Source organism: Lipophrys pholis (assembly GCF_963383615.2).
Source record: "Lipophrys pholis genome assembly, chromosome: 22".
Classification (NCBI taxonomy): Eukaryota; Metazoa; Chordata; class Actinopteri; order Blenniiformes; family Blenniidae; genus Lipophrys; species Lipophrys pholis.
This window is the reverse complement of record NC_137644.1, coordinates 3110447-3133751: the sequence shown is the minus strand read 5'-3', so window position 1 is coordinate 3133751 and position 23305 is coordinate 3110447. Positions and strand designations below refer to the sequence as shown.

Sequence of the window (23305 nt, the reverse complement as noted above, 5' to 3'; positions counted from 1 at the left end):
AACCTGGAAGCCGAAGCGACACAACCCCGAGGTTTAAGATGCTGGAAGTTCAGGAATAACGGATTTAGAAGATTGTACAGAAACTACAACTGTTTATTGCAACTTTACAAGAAAGTGGAAGAAACACAGACATTAGCAAACATGGTCAAACAAAAGTTTAATGTGACATTATCAAATCCACAGTCTTTCTTTTAAATTGATAGATATATGTATTTTTCTGTGTGTTGAATAGAAAACATCAAAATTCGAGGTTTCACGACGTAAAGTGCTCTTCAAGTTCGGTATTAAAATGAGAAATGAAATCTACACCTTTCGTGCTGCAGCTTTGGGGCCTCTGAGTAATACTGCCATCTGCTGGTCACTTCTGGACTTCAGTGTTGTGACATGTTTTATCATCGTACTTAAAAGTGCATGCTCTAGTGGACAAACATGGAACTGCAGCTGCTATGTAGAAAAATGGCATTTAATTTAGTTTAATGAGGCTTTTTTGGGAAGAGAAATGGTTGAAGTTTACCTTTTAAAGGAATTTTGTTATTTCCCACAGATTTACTGAGAAGAATTGAAGTTGTGTTATTCGTTCTGCATCTTAGATCTCGAAAGTTAAATGAAGCAGCAGCTTTGGATTTGTGTGACTTTGTGAGGGTGGGAAACAGACGATTGCAAACTTTGTTGTGTCAAGATAAACCTATGTGGATTTTCTTTTTTTAATTTCAGAGGTATTTTGTGTGGTTGCCTTTTTTATAAATTCACTTTGTATGATTTTGTGAGGGAGGAGAAATGCTGTTCTATGGTTCATCCACTGAAGGATGTCAGACTTTAATCACACAACAATCAACATCAGCAGTAAAAGTGTAGCGTCAGGAGTCTGGACAGGAAGTCTGGACAGGAAGTCTGGAGTCTGGACAGGAAGTCAGGAGTCTGGACAGGAAGTCAGGAGTCTGGACAGGAAGTCTGGAGTCTGGACAGGAAGTCTGGACAGGAAGTCAGGATTCTGGACAGGAAGTCTGGACAGGAAGTCTGGAGTCTGGACAGGAAGTCAGGAGTCTGGACAGGAAGTCTGGACAGGAAGTCAGGGGTCTGGACAGGAAGTCTGGAGTCTGGACAGGAAGTCAGGAGTCTGGACAGGAAGTCTGGAGTCTGGACAGGAAGTCAGGAGTCTGGACAGGAAGTCTGGACAGGAAGTCAGGAGTCTGGACAGGAAGTCTGGACAGGAAGTCTGGAGTCTGGACAGGAAGTCAGGAGTCTGGACAGGAAGTCTGGACAGGAAGTCAGGGGTCTGGACAGGAAGTCTGGAGTCTGGACAGGAAGTCTGGACAGGAAGTCGGCAGTCTGGACAGGAAGTCAGGAGTCTGGACAGAAAGTCAGGAGTCTGGGCCGGAAGTCAAGAGTCTGGGCAGGAAGTCTGGAGTCTGGACAGGAAGTCTGGGCAGGAAGTCAGGAGTCTGGGCAGGAAGTCAAGAGTCTAGACAGGAAGTCAGGAGTCTGGACAGGAAGTCTTGAGTCTGGACAGGAAGTCAGGAGTCTGGACCAGGTGTCAGGAGTCTGGACAGGAAGTCTGGACAAAAAGTCAGGAGTCTGGACAGGAAGTCTGGACAGGAAGTCTGGAGTCTGGACAGGAAGTCAGGAGTCTGGACAGGAAGTCTGGAGTGTGGACAGGAAGTCTGGACAGGAAGTCAGGAGTCTGGACAGGAAGTCTGGACAGGAAGTCTGGAGTCTGGACAGGAAGTCAGGAGTCTGGACAGGAAGTCTGGAGTCTGGACAGGAAGTCTGGACAGAAAGTCAGGAGTCTGGACAGGAAGTCTGGACAGGAAATCTGGACAGGAAGTCGGGAGTCTGGACAGGAAGTCTGGACAGGAAGTCTGGAGTCTGGACCAGGTGTCAGGAGTCTGGACCAGGTGTCAGGGGTCTGGAACAGGTGTCAGGGGTCTGGACCAGGTGTCAGGGGTCTGGATAGGGAGTCTGGACAGGAAGTCAGGAGTCTGGACAGGAAGTCAGGAGTCTGGCTAGGGCAGCGAGCTGAAGGAGTCCCATCATGGAAACGGGTGTGGCGACGCCCCCGATCGTCCTGGCCGCCAGCAGCAGCAGCAGCAGCAGCGAGGCCTGGTGTCAGGAGACGGCGTTGAGGCTCTGGCTGCCATCGCTCGAGGAGAAGAACTGCACTTTGGGCGAGAGGAGGCCAGAGTTGTTCCGGCGCAGGCTGCCGCTGCCGCCGCCTTTACGCATGGAGTTGTTGCGCCTCATGGAGTTGCGTTTCCTCAGCGAGTTCTGGTGCGACAGCTCGCTCTTCTGCAGCGTCTGGATCAGGATGGACGGCTTCTCGTCCAGCTCGCGAGCGCTGCAGCGCGGCGTCGCCACCTTCCACAGAACACAGCAGCACTCAGAGTTACGCTCTCCAACCCAAACAAAGACGCGAAGCCGAAGTGACCAAACACCTGAAACTGGTTTTGGCCTTGACGTCACAGGAAGAATCAAGCAGGACTAGGGATGGGAATTGATAAGATTTTTCCGATTCCGATTCCATTTTCGATTCTGTTTAACGATTCGATTCTTTATCAATTCTCTTATCGATTTTTATTATTATTATTATTATTATTTTTTTAAGATTTTTAAGATTTTATCAATTCTTCTAACAATTCCTGAGTATTTTTTTGAGAGGAAAAAAAGCAGTTTTACACAATCTTCTGCACCAAATGGAACAATTTTATTTTTTCCAAACATGAAACTTGAATTATAATTTTTCCCTTAAAAAACAACAGTCAAATGTGTATTTGCCTTCATCGCCCCCTGGAATTTACACTTTTTCAAATTTTGTGCTGTTGACAAGTCAACCCTCTCTGGGAGGCGGAGCCTGGAGAGGAATGAGGAAGTGACATACGAGGAGGAACGTTCTCTCTCGGTCTGCAGGGAATGCTGAGTTTTCATATTGTGTTGGTGCTTTTTTTGAGGGGATATTCAACACAGAATGATCTAATACATAGACATACAGTAGTAGACCTCTACTAGATTGTGTATGTCTACACAGTAGACATACTCTAGTAGATCGTTTAGACTGTATGGTGTGAAAACTAGAGGCTCACACAATTATAAAGATCTACTAGCATATGTCTACGCTGTCGGCTCGGAGCAGACCTTCACTACACGGGACAGACTGACGGCAGAGTTCATTTATTAAAAGTTCCTCATTAGTAGGAGAGAACACGGAGAGAACATGAAAACTCCACACAGAAAGGCTCCTGCCGGGATTTGCACCGAGACCTTTTTTTTTTAACTTGGACCTTGTGGCTGTGAGGCGAGAGGCTGTGGACTCTGTGGATTCAGGACGCGGTGAGTGAACATGTATTACTGTATCCTATTATTTTGTCGTTTATCGTCTCCCACTTTAGACCTTCTTCCTCCATGTTTTCTCCTGGTTGAAGGAGGTTCTGCGTCGCAGTGTGTGACGTCATGCAACGTACCGCAACGCGACTTGACGTCGTGCTGGAAATTAATCGTTAAGAAGAATCGAACACATATAAGGTGTTCGATTCCGATGGAATTGATCAATCGGAACCGGTTCTCAGTCGGAACCGGTTTTCGATTCCCATCCCTAGTCAGGACTAAAGAAAACCTTGTGATATTTCTCCGTAACCTTGGTTATCTGAGCGTGGAAACTTCGATATGCTTTTTCTGTCCCGAAGCAACGAGTCATGGAACTAAAGTATCCGACTACGATAAGTTGAAAAGTATAAAGTGATGGTCTGTGGTGTTCCAATAATCCGAGCCCTTCTTTTGACCTTCACCTTGACGGTGTTGCCGAACTTGGAGTAGTCGACGGAGTAGACGCCCTCCTCCTCCGTCACTATGGGGACGAAGCGGTGACCCCACTGGATCTCCTCCGACACGTAGGAGGTGCGGGCCTGCGTGGTGATCCCGGTGGTCTCCACGACGCCCTCCAGGATGACGATGACCTCCAGGTCGCTGCACTGCAGCTCCATGGCGGACAGGTCGTACAGCGGACTGAGGGCGGGAGGAACAGGGCCGTCAAGTACGAACATCCTGCCCCTCGACATGGGGTCAAAGGTTAATCTAAATAAATATTTATTTTTCCAAGTATTTGGTCGACTTGTGGCACCAGAAGGAAACTTTCCGTGTTTGCTAGTTTGAGCTTCTTGTGTGGTTTTAAGACTTTTTACTGACATTTGTTTTCTCCTAAAACCGGCTGGGACAAGACCTCCAGCCTGAGTGTGTCTGGCGCCCCCCAGTGGAGGCCGGTCCCACTGTGAACACTGGACTTCACCAGTGTATCTCACGTGTTTCTTGCAGGTAAAGTCAAACTTGAGCAGATCCCGGAGTCGTTTCTCGGCCTGTTGGAGGGAAACGGGAGCAGAATCGTTCAAACGAGGCGTTCAAACCTGTTTTTGTCGATAATGTGGCAGATGATGAGCGGCGCCAGGAGGAAGAGGCTGTTGCTGGCCACGGCGCTCTCTGTCTGCACGTCGATCTGATGGATGGGAATCACCTCGCCCTCCGGCGTGGTCGTCTTCCTCACCACCTGCAGGGGCCGAGCAGCGCTCAGTGACGTGGAGGCAAGAGGAAACACCAGAGGTCCGAGAACCGGGAGCCCACCTGTAACCTGACCGTCGCTCCGATGATCATGCTCTTCCTCAGGTCGCCGATCCGGATCATGAAGCACAGCCGGTTGTTCCTGACGACGATCACAGCGTGGCGGCTGAAGATCAGCGTTTCTGCACGACGGTTGGACTGAGCCGTCTTCATGAAGATGCAACCTGAGTAGAAACTACTTTTACATTTTCACTTCCGATACGGACGTTTCTCCCTATGAGGCAGAATCTTCAGGAAAAGACAAACTCGAAACATCCTCAGATTGTAGCAGAAGCTTCTACTGAAGCCGGATCCTTCTTGTAATACCAGCTTGTACCACAGGAGGACTCAGTGAGTCAGTCTCCTCCGGCCTTCAGCCCAAGAAAAGAAGAAGCGTCAGAGTCTGACGCCACTGGGAACTTCTGGAGTACGGCGACTCTCTGCTACCACCCAGTGGAGAAACACGGTATTACAGACAACCTACGAACTGGACCGTTAGAGATTGTCAAAAACTTGAATTAGTTTCAAAGGATTTCAAAGATTTCAGGAACTTTCTTTAAGTTCCTCATGACTGCTCAATTCTCCTGGAGGTCAAAGTCAAATTCCTTTAGTGAACCTTCAGAGACACAATTCCAAGGACCTTAGAAAACTGAGCGACTGTCCGTCACGTTAAGAATAACAACATTCTCTAACAACATTTAAGCTTTCAAGAACCTTCCAAGATTCCATGGGACCTTCAAAACTGTTCAGGAATCCTCAGAGCGATTCAATGTTCAACTAAGACTTTCAAAAACTCACAATGTGGTTCAGGAATCTGTGGAGGATCTTTAAGGTTCAAAAGCTCAGGAACTTTAAAGGACTTTCAGAAATCTCCAAGGTTCTACATAAAGTAAAGACTTTCCAGAGCTTTAAAACCCTTAAAAATAAACTTTTACAGACTTTCAGCAAGTTTTCAAGACTTTAAATGACCTTCAATGACTTTGAGAGATTTTCAAACTTTGAGAGAAACCGCCCAATCGATTTGGTTTTACGAGAGGATTACCGAGCATGACGGCGTTGATGATGAGGCCCACGATGTTCTGCAGGATGAGGACGGTGATGGCGGCCGGACACTGCTCAGTGATCATCCGACCTCCAAAGCCGATGGTGACCTGGACCTCGATGGAGAAGAGGAAGGCCGAGGTGAAGGACCTGTGGAGAGAAGCAGCAGCTTCAGGCTGGACTCAGTCCGTCCAGTCTGGGAGGATTCCTGAGGAACTCTTGACTCTCTGTAACGTCAAAGTAACTGATTACCAGGAAAGTAACTGATTACCATGAAAGTAACTGATTACCAGAAAAGTAACTGATTACCATGAATGTAACTGATTACCATGAAAGTAACTGATTACCATGAAAGTAACTGATTACAATACACCCAGAAATAATCGGCATTAACGGAAAAGTTCATCATTCCTGAACACGTTTCAAGGCTGGTTCCTGTAGCAGCGGTTAGCATTAGCATTAGCATTAGCTGAAGCATTTGGTTTAATGGTTATTACTTCAGATAAAATCCAGATTATAGAGCATCTTCCTCCTCTAACATCAGATTATAGAGCATATCCCTCTCTAACATCACATTATAGAGCACCTCCCCTTTAAACTTCTGATTATAGAGCATCTCCCCCAACATCAGATTATAGAGCATATTCCGCCTCTAACATCACATTATAGAGCACCTCCCCTTTAAACTTCTGATTATAGAGCATCTCCCCAACATCAGATTATAGAGCATCTTCCTCCTCTAACATCAGATTATAGAGCATATCCCTCTCTAACATCACATTATAGAGCACCTCCCCTTTAAACTTCTGATTATAGAGCATCTCCCCCAACATCAGATTATAGAGCATATTCCGCCTCTAACATCACATTATAGAGCATATCCTCCTCTAACATCAGATTATAGAGCATCTTCCTCATCTAGCATATAGATTATAGAGCATCCCCTCTAACATCACATCATAGAGCATCCCCTAACAGCGGATTATAGAGCATCTCCCCTCTAACATCAGATTATAGAGCATATTCCTCCTCTAACATTAGATTGTAGAGCATCTTCCTCCTCTAATATTAGATTAAAGAGCATTTTCCTCATCTAACATCCAGATTATAGAGCATCTTCCTCCTCACACATTGCTGACAGCTCATGCTAATGCTAATGCTAATAGGAACTACAATAATCTGAGTAAAAGATTCAAATTAAATAAAAACTTTTTTTAATTTTGAATAATTACAAAATTACTCTAAAACGTTTACATGACGTAAACTTTACCTGTGATCAATTAGTAATTTTAGTAACTTGTTCGAGCAGCAAATGTTAAAAAAGTACTTTACAAAAAATACTTTATGGAAGTTACTCAGTAAACCTCTCTCTGTTACTCTGCTAAAGGTAAAGGTAAGATTTAAAGTCCACTTGGGTTTTTAATTGATGTAATCAGGGCTTTAAGTGGGCCAGTATGCGCCGGTACGCAGTACCGCCACTTTTTAAACGTGACCCCTCAGCGCACCAAGACTTTTTCCTAGCGTACGGCGCGTAACGGAACTTTTCCTAATGTCCGGACTGTCAGCCGCTACTTTTTTCACACTTTGAACCCGGCGGCTTAAACAACGAGGCTGATTGGAGGATTCTTACTGGTAAACCAGCTTCATACCAACAATACATGGTGATGCGTTCAGGTGCATCACGTAACTCTGCCCTCCGGGGCCGACCAGTCGTCCTCAGAGGAAAATCTCCTCTCCTCACAATCACAATCAGCAAATACTTTATGAGATAAAACCCTCAGAGTTTGTGTATTTTTGCCGTGATTTACTTGCCCTCTCTCTCTCTCTCTATACTGTATATGTACAAATATATATTTTTCTTTTTAAATACGGTTGGTGCAGCTTATGCTCATTTTTAAAAATAGTGTACACTGTACTGTCTGTGGCCCATATTGACGTGATCCTCAACAACATCATCAAAAATGTTCACAATTACACACTTAAATCGTTATATTACTGTACAGGCAGAACATTTCCTAAAAATTCAAATAGTTTTCAGCAAACTGCAGCAGGTTCCTGTCCCGTCCATTCCTACATGACCCCGGGTTCCTCTGGGTCACTTTTCAAATGGATTCACTGCAGCTTCTTTTTCACAATTTCACCTTTAATTAGACCCAATACATGTACTGCAGTACAAAATTAAAAAATGCAGTACAAAATGTCTGTACACACCACTGAATACTATGTTTTTGTCCATATTTGTATGAGAGACAGACAGCAGGTCACCAAGAGGAGGACCGGCACCGCTTCAAGCTCTGGATGTTTTTTAAAAAAACAAAATTTTGTGTTTCTTCTGATTCTAGAAGTGAGGATTCATCCATCCATCCATCCATCCATCCATCCATCCATCCATCCATCCATCATCTGTTTCTGTGTGACCGTGATTCTGATGTCTGGATCAGATATTATTGATCATTATCATATTATTATCATTAAAGTGTACAACAGAGTCCTCAGATGAAAACCGAGAGATAAAGAAGAAAAAACCCAGTTTGACTTCCTGCGTCGTGCTGGAGAAAGTGGTGGAGTAAAAGTACTCCGTTACTTTCCAGCACGTATGTCAGAATGAGAGGAGTGAGGGGAGCGGGGCTCAGAGGGAGGTGCATCTGAGAGCAGGAGTGTTTCCCACGCTCCCTCCTCTTCCTCACTCCGAGGAGGAACAGCGGGAGGGGAAACAGGAGTTTGGAAATAAGCAGATTACCGTCTGTAACGCACTTCACGCCCCCGCCCGGTCTCTTACTTGACGTCGGTGACGCAGTAGCTGTCGGTCTGGCGGTGAGGGTCCAAGTCTCCGTGCGCAAAAGCCACGAGCCACCAGCTCATGGCGAAGAGCAGCCAGCTGCTGACGAAGGTGGTGGTGAAGATGACGAGGGTGAAGCGCCACTTCAGGTCCACCAGCGTGGTGAAGACGTCCTGCAGGAAGCGGCCCTGCTCGCGGATGTTCTTGTGCGCCAGGTTGCACGAGCCGTTCTTGGCGATGAAGCGCGCCTTGTTGACTCGGTCCCTGAACACCGGCTTGCGGGGCATGCGGGAGGCGAGTCCGGGCAGCCCGTACTCCTCCGGGATGATGCTTTTTCTTGGCAACATCTTACGAGAAGCAGCAGATCGACTTGTTCGGAACCCGGTTTCAGTGCGTCTTTACGCACGGGCACCGCATGTCCGGCTGAAGAAGACGCGTAAAGACGCACGGCTCCGAGTGGCTTCCGTTCCGTCGACCTTCGGGGATGTTTCGGGAGTGAAGGCGGCGCGCCTCCTCCTCCTCCTCCTCCTCCTCCTCTTCCTCCTCCGCTCAGCCCGGGCTGCTCCTGTGCCACCAGGACGCGCCGAGCCCAGTGCCAGTCCACAAAACAACCAGTCCAATGCGCGTAACCCAAACGAAAGTCCTTCCAAACACGCAGAGCAGCGCTGGACATGTCGCGTAAAGAAGTTTCCTCAATTCAAAGTTGGACAAACTCACAGTTCCAACTTCATTTCGTAAAAACTGACAAACGTCCATGTTTTTTTTGCCATTTTAGAAGCGAATTCGATCTTTTATGTCGCAGGTTCATTAACGCGTCACGCGCCTAAAACAGACTCCAGTGGGCACAAGTTGTGTTTTAACGTCTGTATTTATTCCTGTTCTTCCCAAAGCAACAGTGAGCAGTGACTGGAGACACAACCAGGACACCAAGACACAAACACAGAGACACATGGGAAGTTTCCCAACACGGATTTACGTTTTCAAAGAAACAAATATACGAAATTTGGGGCCAAAAGTGAAAATGTAAAAACAATGGGACACTGTGTGACGAAGTGCAGAATACAATATGTTAAATATTATAATCCAGTAAAGCCTCTAATGAGAGAATTCAGTTTTTCACAGAAACCCAGAAAGACGTTGATCGTGACGGTAATGTGACATGTGAAATCAATATTTCTGCATCAAATACAATTAAAACCAATGAATGAGAAGAGTTGAACGTTCGATCAAATATTTGTGCAAAACTTTGAATTTAATCAATAAACAAATAATCCATCATATTGACGATCAGTTGTACATCTAATCGTTCAAACTTTGAGCTCATTCAACTTTAAAACAATTAATTATTAAAGAGGGTTGATATCATTTTACATTTTAAAAAAAAAATCAGAATAAAGTATTTTTTCATATAAAATCTTTATTTTCAGCTTTCTTATAGAAACTTTTAGAATAATTTCAAAGATAAAATCATTGACAGCAGTTTGTTTCACCAGTTACATTAAATCATGTGTTTGAATTAAAGTGACAATTAAAAAACAAATCACCTGTTTGAATCATTTGTTTTAATAATTCCTCATGCAGCCACCAGGCGGCGCCATTGAGCAAGATTTAACATTGTGCTGCGGATTGAAAGACAAAGAGCCTCAAAAGTTTCACTCAAAATCATTTTATTGTCATTCAAGTGTAAAAAAGGAGGCACACAACATGACCTGTAAATCTACCGTCAGTCAGACTAAAAATAATACTGTAAATAGTAACGTGTAACAGACCCAACAAAGTGTGTGTGTGTGTGTGTGTGTGTGTGTGTGTGTGTGTGTGTGTGTGTGTGTGTGTGTGTGTGTGTGTGTGTGTGTGTGTGTGTGTGTGTGTGTGCGTGCGTGTGTGTGTGCTTCAATCCGGCTGCAGTGCGAAGTGTAGAAATTACAAAACTGGAAACTAAAGTTCCTGCTGTTCCTGATCCGTCCACCGGGGGGAGCACTGTGACAGTAGAGACCATAACGACAGTAACGTAAGGAGACATTAAATCGGAGCGCTCGCCGCCTCGTCGCTGCTGGAATCAGCATTATCGTGGAAACTCTCGGAGAGCGCACGTTAACCCGAAAACCGTCACGTAGTCGAAAACTTGTGCGAGTTGTAGAACTGCAGCACACTCCAGAACGCAAATTCAAGAAAAAACACGTCTGATCTAAGAATTTAGACAGAAACACTTTCAGAAGATGTTTCTCTAAAAGTGTTTGTGTTTCCGTGGGCAGATCGACTGGGAAAATCTCTTCTAAAGTCATAAAAACGACGGCGGCAGCAGCAGAGAGACGGACGGTAGAATCTACTCCGAACATGTAACTAAGTACGCAGAGTAGAAATCTGAAGTAATCTGTTGATAAGAAGCAGAAAATACCAGATTATTACTTCAGAAATCACTTTTTCACTGATAAACAACAACGTGAGGTGAAGATTTACACATCGAGATTCACAGGAAACTGTTTAAGTGGAAAGTTTGAATTTAAAGTAAAGAAAAAGTGGGATTACATGAAAAATAAAAAAATAAAAAGTTTTACGCCCAATATTTCCCATTTAAAGTCAAACTCTTAAAACCGGAGATTAAAGACAGATTATCATATAGTAGAAAACATCAGGTGTAACTTTAAAGAGTCATTTCATCATTTAACTCCTCCTCCTGCTCTGGTCGCTCCAGAAACCTTCAGTATTCTAAGTCTCTAGCTCCTCCTTGATTTTCCTCATTTGAATATTGGATCATAGGAGCTGCATTCAGAATCTGCTGTGTCTGTGTGAGCTGGACTGGCTCCGCCCACACATGCCCATCTTGGGAAGAGGAGGAAGTACTTCCTCTCGTGGCGCCATGTGCCAGAGCAGAGCTGCCTAATTGTGGGAGGAGTCAAAGGGAGGGCCTACCTTGATTGGGATTGGCTAAACCCCCGATGACACTATATAGGGTTTGATTCCTGATTGGCTGGTTGGAGCAACACACTTTTTAAAACCTGAAACAAGCCAGGGAGAGAGAGGACAGACTGTCTTCACTTCTGGGACGTCAGTCCAGGTATGGGGACGATTAGTACTGCTGGAGAACCTTTAGGAAGTGGATTTAACAGAATATTGAGCCTTTAAAGGATTAAAATCGTGAAATTGCGATTAACTGTCTTTTAAATTCAACAATTAAAGTCACATTATCCACATTAAAGTTGCAAACTTGACGTTTAAATTAAGAGATTGAAGATGTGAAATCATTGGGATTAAACCTCAAACAATAGAAATGTGAATTAAAGTGAGCATGCAGGAAAATGAAAAACTAAAGAAGACTAATCAGATTAAAATGATAAAATGCTCCAAATGAGCTGCAGTTTTTCTTTTTACACAAATTTGATTGATCTCAGATTAAAACAGCAGCAGGTGGAGCCGAGGACCTCCTGCTGAGTCCGGCCGCCGTCCAGCCAGAGTCCGGCCGGCTGATGATCGAATCGAGAAACACCACTCCACTCTTTAATCCTAATCTGGGACATCTTCAGTCTTAATCCTTCTCATTAGTGTGACGTCTGAAAACCCAGCGCCTCTTTTCTTTAGTCCAAAATGTAAATAAATTGCAAACAGTCGCTTTTCCGTCGTTTCCTCGAGCTCCTGGCGGAGAAAATGTTCAAAACCTCTCGGTGTGAGGAAGACGCGGATATTCACTTGGGATTATTGCAGATTATCAGAGCTGAACACACATTAACAGACGATGAAGCCCTTACAGAGTCATCACTGAAAAAAACTCTCGTGACTCTTATTGCAGAATATTTCAAAGCTTTTAAAGTGAAACCGTTGGAAATCTCAGATGTGTCACAACAGGGTGGATTATTTGAATTCACGGTGGATTATTAAGACTTTTTGCTTTGGCTGCACGGAAATGAGCCGACTGGATCTGGTTTTCAGTGGGAAACAGAGGAGTTTCTATTATTCCTGAAGGTGCTGGACGGATCTCTGAGCAGCACCATTAAGAGCTCCCAAGATACAGAAAGGAGGAGTTCTCGGCGAGACATTTTCATTTCAAGGCTTTAAAGCCGTCTGTCTTTTCTGTGTGGACAAGTTCCCGCTGGACATCACGTCTGCTGATTAAAGTCTTTTTTAAGACTCCCACTTTAGCTTTCATGTTTCCAGCTTCAGGACCAAAAGGTTGTTTTTGTGAAATGGACAGAAGTCGGTGTTTGCTCACTGATTTCCACCGGTTCACATCTCATGTCTTTTTATTGTGTGTGGACAAAGACACGAAGACACGAAGACACCAAACTGTCAAAGTTCAACGTGTTAAGGAATCAGAGGTGAAGACAAAAAGCTCCATGATCCACGAGAGAAGTGAGGCTGGGATCACAAGACGCGACGGCTGACTTAGAAAACGTTTGCTCTTCATACTTCCTGATTAACTCGGATTACCGAGTTTTGAAGAGTAACGGAGAAAAAAAAAAACCTGCTCGGACCGAGTTCGTGGTACAGAAGCGGGATTAAAACCTCCCAAGAGCAGAACAAAGAGTTAAAAGGCAGAACAAAGACGTGAGGACGTGAAGAGGCGGGACGTCGCCGGCTGTTTCAAGTACCAAAGGTTTTGGCTCCACGGAGAGGAGCTTCGTCCGAGGAGCTTCGCCGGCCGTCTGAAGCCCCGCCCCCCTCGCCCACGCTCCACAGAGTAGGACGTGTCTACATGTCGGCTTTGACGAAGGAGGCGAACATGCCGTCCTCCTGCTCCAGCAGCGTCTCCGGCTTGTCGTACTCCAGGATCTTGCCCCTCTTCATCACGATGACGAGGTCGGCGGTCAGGATGGTGTGGACGCGGTGCTGCGGCGACACCAACAGTCAACAACCTGCCCAGCGACTCAGAAAGCTTCACCTCAACACCTGTCCTTCATGCTCGTCCCACAGGACATCGTCTCCCAGCCACATGCAGCCTTTTATTCTTCCCACTCACTTTAGTAAACGTTCATGCAAGAAACTACCGTAGTTTCTGGACTAGAAGTTCCATCTGTTTGACAAAATGTCACCCAGAGGAAAAAAACACGTCGAGTTCTATTTATTCTCCAGATGTGAATGTTGATCACACTCACGGTTTCTTTAACAGGTTTCTCACTATAAACTCTATCAGCTTCTCCTGGTTCCTGCTCCACATTTTATCACTAGCATTTTCTTTTGGAAACACTTTTCTGGCTCCGTCAGTCAAATCCAGCCGTAATGGAGGATTTTCTGTGGTCACACAGTGACATCTAGTGGCCACAGGTGGTATTTACCAGAATAATTCAGTATCCAAGTCACATGGAAGATCAAACAACAACAAAACATAAATTATGTGGAGCTTATTGTCCAGAAAATACAGTTTTTCCATCATCTATTATGAGCGACACTCAAAATAAGAACATTTACTTTAATGATGTTTTTGTTTTCTGTATTTTATGGTTTTTAATTAAAAACATTCTGAGCGATTAAAGTTTTCTCAGGTTTTCTAGAGATACAAAGAGCAGAAAACTGGATTATTGAGACAATTGGTTTCAGTGTGTTTTAGTTATAGTGGTTGTTTTACAATCTACAGCTATGATGACAAGTTTTAAATAAATCCCTCGCTTCACTCTAGGTGGTGCTGTTACCCAGTTCTATACTGAGGAAACTTTGATGTTAAACTCAGCGATCTTCAGCTTTTCCAGAGATATGAGGAAGTGAAAAGGTTTTGATCCGAGAGGAAACGGCTCTTCTGCTTCCTGTTTTAAAAGAAACAGCGTCTGGATATTATTTCCTAAATAAACTCGAAAGATTTGAAGCAAAACAAGTTATGGTAACTTTGATAAAGGAGAAAAATACCAATTTACAACAAGTTTGGAGATTTAAGTCATCACAGCTTAACTAGTAACTAGTAACTAGTAACTGGTAGGAGCACTACTGCGAGTCCTGTTCTGCTGGCGGTGCTCGCCTTAAAGCGCTGGACGATACAATCAGTGGAAAAGCTAAACGTTAAGAATAAGAAGACCACAGGACGTTTTAGTTTGAAAAGAAGGTTACTCACTTCAGCAGGTAACTAAAGTAACTTAACTCCACCTTGACTTCACATTACCGTATTCCACAGACTATAAGTTGCACTTTTTTCAGTCGTTTGGCTGCTTGTAAGATTTACATAAACTTTTACCTGATAATTTATTTATTTTTTTGCTCTTCATGATTTACCAGTGAGTGAAAGAAACGTCACAACACTGCAAACTGTAATCAGATTACACTGCAAGCACATGAGGTCTCTGGATAAAGAGCGTGCAGGAGTTTAATTTTGGTACCAACCGACTGTCAGTGGCTGTAAAGCTCAGCAGACCCAGACCCAGACCCAGACCCAGAGAGAGAGAGAGAGAGAGAGAGAGAGAGAGAGAGAGAGAGAGAGAGAGAGAGAGAGAGAGAGACATAGAGACAGAGAGAGACAGAGACATAGAGAGAGAGAGACAGATAGAGAAAAAGTGACAGAGAGACATAGAGAGAGAGAGAGAGAGAGAGAGAGAGAGAGAGAGAGAGAGTGAGGCGGGCTGAGCCGACCCAGGTCTACTTGTGAGTCCTGACTAGCACACTGAAGAGACTCTCCGGCTGAGTCAGCAGGTTTGGACCTGAGTCACTTTCCACCAAGATCCCAGAGGAGAAGACCAGAACCTGATCGGCGTCCAGGATAGAGGACACTCGATGCTGAGAGAGCGAAGGATGAAGAACGACAGAGAAGAGGAAACATGACGATAGAGGAGAGGAAACATGAAGGATAGAGGAGGGGAAACATGACGATAGAGGAGAGGAAACATGAAGGACAGAGGAGATGAAACATGATGATAGAGGAGAGGAAACACAAAGGATAGAGGAGAAGAAACATGATGATAGAGGAGAGGAAACACAAAGGATAGAGGAGAAGAAACACAAAGCATAGAGGAGAGGAAACACAAAGCATAGAGGAGAGGAAACACAAAGCATAGAGGAGAGGAAACATGATGATAGAGGAGAGGAAACATGAAGGACAGAGGAGAGGAAACATGAAGGACAGAGGAGAGGAAACATGATGATAGAGGAGAGGAAACATGAAGGACAGAGGAGAGGAAACATAAAGGACAGAGGAGAGGAAACATGAAAGACAGAGGAGAGGAGACATGAAGGACAGAGGGAGAAGCAGCAAAGGGAAAAAGAGAATTCAGGTTTAATTAGTAAGAAAAAAGGGTAACGAGGGAAAGAATGAAGAGAAAACTGCATCATGAAGAAGGAAGGGAGCAGAACCAGTAAATCTATGAGGAAGGTGTTGTTAGTGAGAACAGGAAGAAGACCAGGAGAAACATTTCCTGATAGAAGAACAAAGAGCAAAGGTGAAAACAACCACATCCATTATCTATCCTCTATAATCTATCTCTATGATCTATTGTCTTTGATCTATCCTCTATGATCTATCCTCTATGATCTATTCTCTATGATCTATCCTCTATAATCTATCTCTATGATCTATCGTCTTTGATCTATCCTCTATGATCTATCTCTTTGATCGATCCTCTATGATCTATCCTCTATAACCTGACAGACGTCACTACAGACGTGTGTCATGTGTTGAATGTTTTGCAGACGGACTCACTGCGATGGTGACGACCGTTCGGTCTGCGAACGCCGTCATCACGACTTTCTGTAGGATATTCTCCTGAGGAGAGAAACATTAAACATTGGTGAGTTACCATGACGATCGGGGTCAAATGACATATTAACTCTTCATTCGCTCTGCTTCAACGGCTGCTTGAAACAGACTCCACGTCATGCCTCTGTTGTACACCGGGTGGAGCTGTTGAGTCATGTTATCATGCAGCTATCAGAGGTTTGGTTTTTCTTTTTGTTTGGTTGTTGGTTCAGATCGAGTCCACAATGAGATTGAATGATGACGTTATCTCCTGCTGCTTCTTTCTGTGGGCGACTCAATGTGCCATCTGGTGGTACGTAGTGGTATTACATGATTTATCAGACTGGAATAACGTGGATAACGTGCAGAGTTTGGACTGGTTTGTCTCATCACACTTAATACTATGGGTTATATTGATTTACGTTAAACTAAAAAATGACATTGTTCAGCATTGATTGAACATATTCAAAATCAGTTTATCGTATTTTTAAGAAACGTCTGACTGCTGATTTTATCACTAATTTATCAATAATTCAATATTTACTTTGCTTTACTTCAAATTACAATTGTTCAATTTATTGAAAATTCTTGATGGATTTTTGATTGTTTCCATATGTTAACTAAGTGTTGAAATAATAAAAAAAAGAAATCATAATAATTGTTCTCAACTCTCCCACTTCGTTTGTGACTTTACTGCTTTATTTAAGTCAAAGTTTGATTTGGGAAATTTCCTCGGAAAACGAACAAAATATTATGGAAAGTGGAGGAAAACGCAATACTGTAAATATGTTAATGCTGACTAAGGTCTTCATATTATGTTAATCTGGATTAAGAGCACAGGATATTAACATTCATGTTTCTTTGCTCAGAAGATAAATATTTGTTGTGAAAATAAAAAGTTGCTGCAGACTGAGATCTCAGACGCACCGTGGCCATGTCGATGGACGCCGTGGCCTCGTCCATGATGAGGATGCTGCTCTTCCTCACGAAGGCTCGGGCCAAACAGAAGAGCTGCCGCTGTCCCACGCTGAAGTTCTCGCCGCCCTCAGTGACCACGGCGTCTGAACGGCACACGGACACACGTCAGGTCACAAAGTGGCCGGCTCACCATTAGGAGACGGGCGGCGGCGGCGGCGGCGGTGGCGGCGGCGGCGGTGGCGGCGGCGGCGGCGGCAGCAGAGGGAAGGTTACCGAGGCCTCCTGGCAGCGTCTTCACCATGTTCTTCAGCTGGGCGATCTCCAGAGCCTCCCACAGCCGGTCGTCGGTGCACATCCGCTCCGGGTCCAGGTTGAACCTGAACATGTGATAATTCAAGTGTGCAACCACATTTGTACACCGATGGAAATATATAATAAATGTATATAAAATCCAAATACATAGAAATATTCATATAGAAACCATTATTGACTAAATAAATAAATAAATTTGTATTTTATAAAAATATATTCAGACATAATGGATCTATATTTGACAACACACACACACACACACACACACACACACACACACACACACACACACACACACACACACACACACACACACACACACCCCTTACTCTGGTGCTAAGATTTCTGTTCCTTTTAAGTAATAGTTACTTTTAAGTAATAGTTACTTTGTCGTTTTGTAGATTTACTTTGAACATTGACAGGTAATACTTCTATATGGGCTCAGTGGCGTTTCTTAGTTTTAGGGCCACTGAAGAAAAAAAATAATTCGGATGCTAAAAAAAACAAAAAAAACCTTCATGGCCTCAGAAAAAGTTGAAAATCAAAGTCAAGATTTTTTTTTTTTTTCATGGATAGACGTCTGTCCATCCCTCATCATTTGCCTGTGAATTCACATTAAATCACTTAATTCTGACAGTCTAGTGTTGCTTACTGCTTATGGACGTGATTTTACACAGGATTTCCTTGATTAATAAGAACACATTTAAATAATAAGCCGGGATCCGTGTCTTTGTCCTTCGTACTCTACAAACTTCATCTACAGAACCAGGCAGCAGCTGCTCCGTCTCTTCTGGTCCTGATACTGATGATAACTGACCGTGTTTATGAGCGAGATTCTGTCCTGAAGCATCTTTTCATCACTTCATTAAACCGCCTGATGTGCATTTTGAGGAAGCAGTCACACGCGCTGGCGTGTGGATGGACCGACTTTTTTTTTCCACCGTGAAAAAAATAAAATCTCGACTTTGATTTTCAACTTTTCAGAGGCCACGAAGGTTTTTTTTTTTTTTTTAGCCTCCAATTTTTTTTTTTTCTTCAGTGGCCCTAAAACTCTTCCGTACGTTTCTACATGTAAACACTTGGTGGGGTACGATTTTATTTCAGGCCTCGTGACGCCACTGAATTCCAAAGTGTGTGCACAACTTTTTAGCCACATTATAACAATCATATAGGCGCTGATCAAGTAAAAATGTTGAGCCTTGGAGAAAGCAGATCAAAAAAATAAAGATTTCAACAAAAAAAAAAAAAAAAGTCAAAGTCGGCAATTGAACCAGGTCACACTGATTCAAAGACGACACGAGAATTTTGTCTCAAATCTCATCTTACCACTAGTTACCTTCAGTTCCTCCAAAAAAGTAAAAGTTTCAAACTTGTACTCGTAAATAATCGACCTAATAATTTTATTCTTAACTGTTTGTTAGCTTTAGCTGCTAACAAGCTGGTATTTGTTCGACTCACTCCGGTTATGTGAAGCTCCGCCTCAATCAGCGCCAGCCAATCAGCTTTGAGCTTCTAAATGACGTTGTTAGTGGGCGGGGCTTCAAGACCCAGTAGGCATCAAAATCACCTGAACTGAATGAACGGAGCCACAACCTGAGCATTAACACTTTACTGCATGGTAAGAGAGGGGCGAGCTACACTAATGCAATACACACTGCATGGTGAGAGAGGGGCGAGCTACACTAATGCAATACACACTGCATGGTGAGAGAGGGGCGAGCTACACTAATGCAATACACACTGCATGGTGAGAGAGGGGCGAGCTACACTAATGCAATACACACTGCATGGTGAGAGAGGGGCGAGCTACACTAATGCAATACACACTGTATGGTGAGGGAGGGGCGAGCTACACTAATGCACCATCAGTGTAGATCAAGAGGAAACAGCAAGAGACCAGTAATCAGGGAGGACAGCCCATTATATGTTTGCATGCAGTTCTTTCTGATGACACCAGGTGGCGCTCAGCCCCACCTGCCCCTAATGACCAGTCGCCCCTGTGTGGGCTTGATTCATAATCTGCAGAATACTATGATCTACTATGTCATGAAATTTGAACAAGTTCAAACAGCGACGGAGACAAAACATCAACATGAAGTTTGTCCAGCTCACTGGACTTCATCTGAACAATAAGTCAGATTTACTCTCACCAACCAGGAACAAACACATTTTCATTTTTACAGAATAAGAATAAGTTTTTCAATCTTTGTATAACTTGAAAACAAGTGAAAACCATAAACTTCAGGTCTTTTTTTAAACTTTAGACTATTTTCAATTATACACTCTGATGGTTTCAACAACAAAACATGAGCTTAAATATATATTTTTACATCATTGAATAGTCTTGTTTTTCATATATTCCTTACAGTTTTAACTCTTTATACACTGAAAAGTGGAATAATGTGAACTTTAAAAACAGTCCAGTCCTGATTGTTTTGATGTTGATTGATAAAATATACATTTTTAAGGTTTTAGTAAATGAGGACTTTTATTTTGAAGGAATTTGGGGCTTTTATTTGGAAAGTCAGGACATGCAGGTGAAGTGGTCAGTTAGATAAACACGGTATGACGTAATCCTGGTGTGAATGATGTAACAGCGTCTGACCACCTGCAGGTCGTGATGTCATCACAGTGGGAGAGAGGACGAATTTTATCTACATATTCTGGAAACAAATTCTCAGAATCCACAGTTTTCTGACAAATATTTTGATAAAAATATAATTTCTTGAGAGGAAAATTTGTCGTCTTACAGTCTGTGTGGGTTTGGAAGCAGTCAGATGTAAACTTTAGACACTAGGAGGCGCAGTTTGACGCAGCCGCTCGATTTTGCTCCATCTGACTCAATTATAAAAACAAAATGACAGCGTTGTTCTCTCTCATCAAAAAGCTCATGTTTTATGGAATTTTCTCCTCATGTGTTACATCGTCTTGTTCTGCAGGTTCTTGTTGCGCCTCTGATCTGCTCGTTTTGTCGATCAGAGTCACGGTTTAGCCACAGTCACCACTTGTTCAGGGTGTTCTGTGGTTGAGGAGACATCTTGGTTTTCCATGTATTTGAATGGGAGGAGGGAGGCGGCGGGATTCGGCGTTCAGAACTTTGACGGCTAATAAAAACTAAACCGCTCCACTAGTCAAAATAGTGATCTAGATTATCGAGCAGGAGAGTCTCCTCTGTCATTTAATAGTGTTTTGAAGCCGATACGATTTTCACCCTCAGAGGAGATAGCGTTTGCAACTCTTACTTTGAAAGGCAAGTTGTGGACTTCCTGTTGGATTTAGGTCCGGGGTATCAGCGTGTGATTTGTAGGTCTTGATAAGTCGAACAATTGAGTTTGGGTTTGATCTCTCTACGACATTCCTATAAGCCGTGGTGGCCGTTTTAGTGTTTCTAGGTGGCGCTAGAGAGCAGATTTTGCCACTTATTATTGACTTATTTAAGTTTTTGAGTGTGTTTAGGGGTACATTTTGGGTTCATTGACATGGAAGAATAAAGGACAGGACAACAACAGTAGGGTCCTTGTCTTTTGGGCTCAGTCAAGAATAAAAACACTGTGGTTCTAGACGTTCTGGACGCCTCGTCATCATCCTCACACAGAAACTTTGATTAATTCACCACTTCATTCCTCCCTTGTTTAGTTTCCACAGTAAACCTTGTGGATGTTGAGTAAAAGCTGCACACAGTCGCAGGCCGAGGATCTCAGTGTGACTCTCTTCACCTCAGGCCGAGTCCTGCCCCCCCGCCTCCGTCCAAACAAACAGCCCGCCATCTTCTGTCTCTGACAACAAACACACCGTCACCGAACCGCCCGGCAATGCAAGCACGCCGCCACCGCCGCCGGCCCGAGCCACACAGGACGACGGAAACCCGGCAGGGTCCGTCCACTCTCCGCCGAAGTCGCCCGGGCCGTGACGTCGGCGGCCGAGTCAGACGGCCGGAATCCCGCCGCGATTTAGCACTGATCACCCCGCAGCTGGGACACCAATCAATCGGGACGGAGCGTCGGCTGCACCTCGGCCACCAGCCACCACTGTGTTTACTCAGGTGTTCAGGCAGAAAGCAGATCTTCATCTCGCCGCTGTGAGACTCTGCAGATCAGATTCACCTTCTGTTTGTTCCGGGAGCTTTTCAACCAACAAGCTCACTGAATCCCGTCATGCCGCCGTCCAGTCCTGAAGCTTCTTTTATGTTTTCTGATGAAGAACTTGATCTTTCTCCTGCTGCTCCCGGCACATATGAGCAATAACAACAGGAATCTACCTCCAGACCCCAAACAGCTCGTCTGTGTCCCTGCTGCTGCCTTCAGTCCTTCACATGTTGAACTTCACTCTCCGGCAGCTCAAGCAGTTTGGGGTCAAAGGTCGAACTCAGGGAATCATCACAACCTTGAAGAAATGTTCTTCCTGATGGGATACGTTTCATTATCGTCGTATCGAGCTGAAGCATTTTTAATTCCAGGCTTGATTCCCGTCCAGTTTGATCCTGTTGCACAGAATGAAGTACGAAGTACTTCCTGGTGGCGGTTGATGTTTCCTGTTTCAGAGACGTGGTTCAGGTGCGTTTCACAAACGGCGTCGTCATGGAAACAAAGAGCCGAAATGACGCGATGGTTCACTGATGTCACACGGCGGTGTTGCGTCAGTGGAGCTGAGGCCACGTTGCTCTCATAACCACCAAAATACCATCTGATCGCCATGGAAACAATCCTGTCGCTCAACAAGCAAAAGAAAAAAAAAACTAGAAAATATAGAAAATGAATCTAGTTTGAATGAAGCAGAGCGACCAGCAGGAAGCGTCCAATAGAGTTCTGGTGAATCCAGATGATTTGAACTTCCTGGACTTTATTTTGTTAAATCTCAGAACATTAATCTTTCCTTCTTCTTCTCAAAGTGCGAGCAGGTGGAGGAAGCCCAACAAGCACCAGCTCACTTAGAGCCAACAAATACACTAAAAACCACCTCCACCCTGACAGACCCCCGGTCCTGGAATTGAACCGTGGTTCATGATGATACGCTGACAATGCTAACCACTGCAGCACTGCGCCGACCACCCAACAAACAGAAGGTCTGTCGTCAGCCTGAGCGTTAGGAGGAGGAACAGCAGAGTCCTGATTCGCTTCGTCAGCGGAAGCTGGTTTGTGTGTGTTTGATCAACTTTTCAATAAAACCATTGAGCCCAATCTGATGAAACGTTCATGGACGGTCTGTCATCATCCAGGGAACCAGTTAGGTTTAGAGAGCGATTGGGTCAAAGGTCAAGGTCTTTCGTATTTTAGTCATAGTGCCATCAGTTATAATTCGATTGGAGTCAAACCAACGTCAAAATGTTGTTTTAAGTCCCTGTCCTCCGATATTCCACACGATGCAGTGACATCATCACCCTGGTCGGCGGTTGGGGGTCAAAGGTCAGCGGTCACACAGGAATTGTGTCAAACTGTGAAAACATGAAGGAATTCAGACGACCAGGACAAGGAAGGAGTGGTGGATCAATGACTTGTAATCCTTTGGTTTCCATGGCGACAAATGTGGCGCTGGCGAAGGTCTGCGCTCTACCGAGTGTAGCTCTAGTTCTAGTATCTGAATTATTTCACAGGGCGGATAATCAGAGTGATCTCAACAGGAGAGAGCGAGCAGCGATGTCAAACTGAACCAGTTCAGCCACGAGTCTCCAGAAGACCCGAGGAGTCTCACCTGATGGACCCGCTGAACAGGACGGGGTCCTGCAGGATGATGGACAGCCTGGAGCGCAGCGTCGGCAGAGGCAGTTTACAGATGTCGATCCCGTCGATGATGATTTTACCTGCAAACGGAAAAAAAACACAGAAACTGAAGGAGGAAAGTTTCCACCAACGCCGACTTAATCCAGTCGAACCTTTACGTTCTCGTATAGTTCAGGTTCAAACTGAGAGAACAAATGTGTGACATGTGGTGCAGCTCAAATCCAAACTGTTAAAACATCAACAGATCTCAATCCTGCTTTTATCACAACAAATCGATCTCATTCAAACTGAAATCAGCATTAAATTCCCTTG

The 23305-nt window shown here is 44.2% G+C and overlaps 2 protein-coding genes across 2 annotated transcripts in view; both read right to left on the bottom strand.

Annotated features, from left to right (window-relative positions):
- Nucleotides 1–74: 74 nt before the first annotated feature.
- kcnj8 (potassium inwardly rectifying channel subfamily J member 8) lies at nucleotides 75–9924 on the bottom strand. The gene is made up of 6 exons (XM_080491562.1): nucleotides 8402–9924; nucleotides 5624–5772; nucleotides 4606–4766; nucleotides 4392–4531; nucleotides 3780–3996; nucleotides 75–2355 (listed from the first exon to the last, which is right to left on the bottom strand). Exons 1-6 carry the CDS (start codon nucleotides 8746–8748, stop codon nucleotides 2107–2109), a joined length of 1263 nt encoding a protein of 420 aa, XP_080347688.1. The 5' UTR covers nucleotides 8749–9924; the 3' UTR covers nucleotides 75–2106.
- A 3160-nt stretch (nucleotides 9925–13084) lies between these two features.
- abcc9 (ATP-binding cassette, sub-family C (CFTR/MRP), member 9) overlaps nucleotides 13085–23305 on the bottom strand; it is a gene marked incomplete at both ends in the record, with an annotated part of 69045 nt that continues 58824 nt past the window's right edge. The window contains 5 exon segments of the mRNA XM_080492426.1: nucleotides 13085–13222; nucleotides 16011–16073; nucleotides 16974–17107; nucleotides 17238–17341; nucleotides 22965–23073. Of these exon segments, the coding sequence (XP_080348552.1) occupies nucleotides 13085–13222; nucleotides 16011–16073; nucleotides 16974–17107; nucleotides 17238–17341; nucleotides 22965–23073 (548 nt within the window).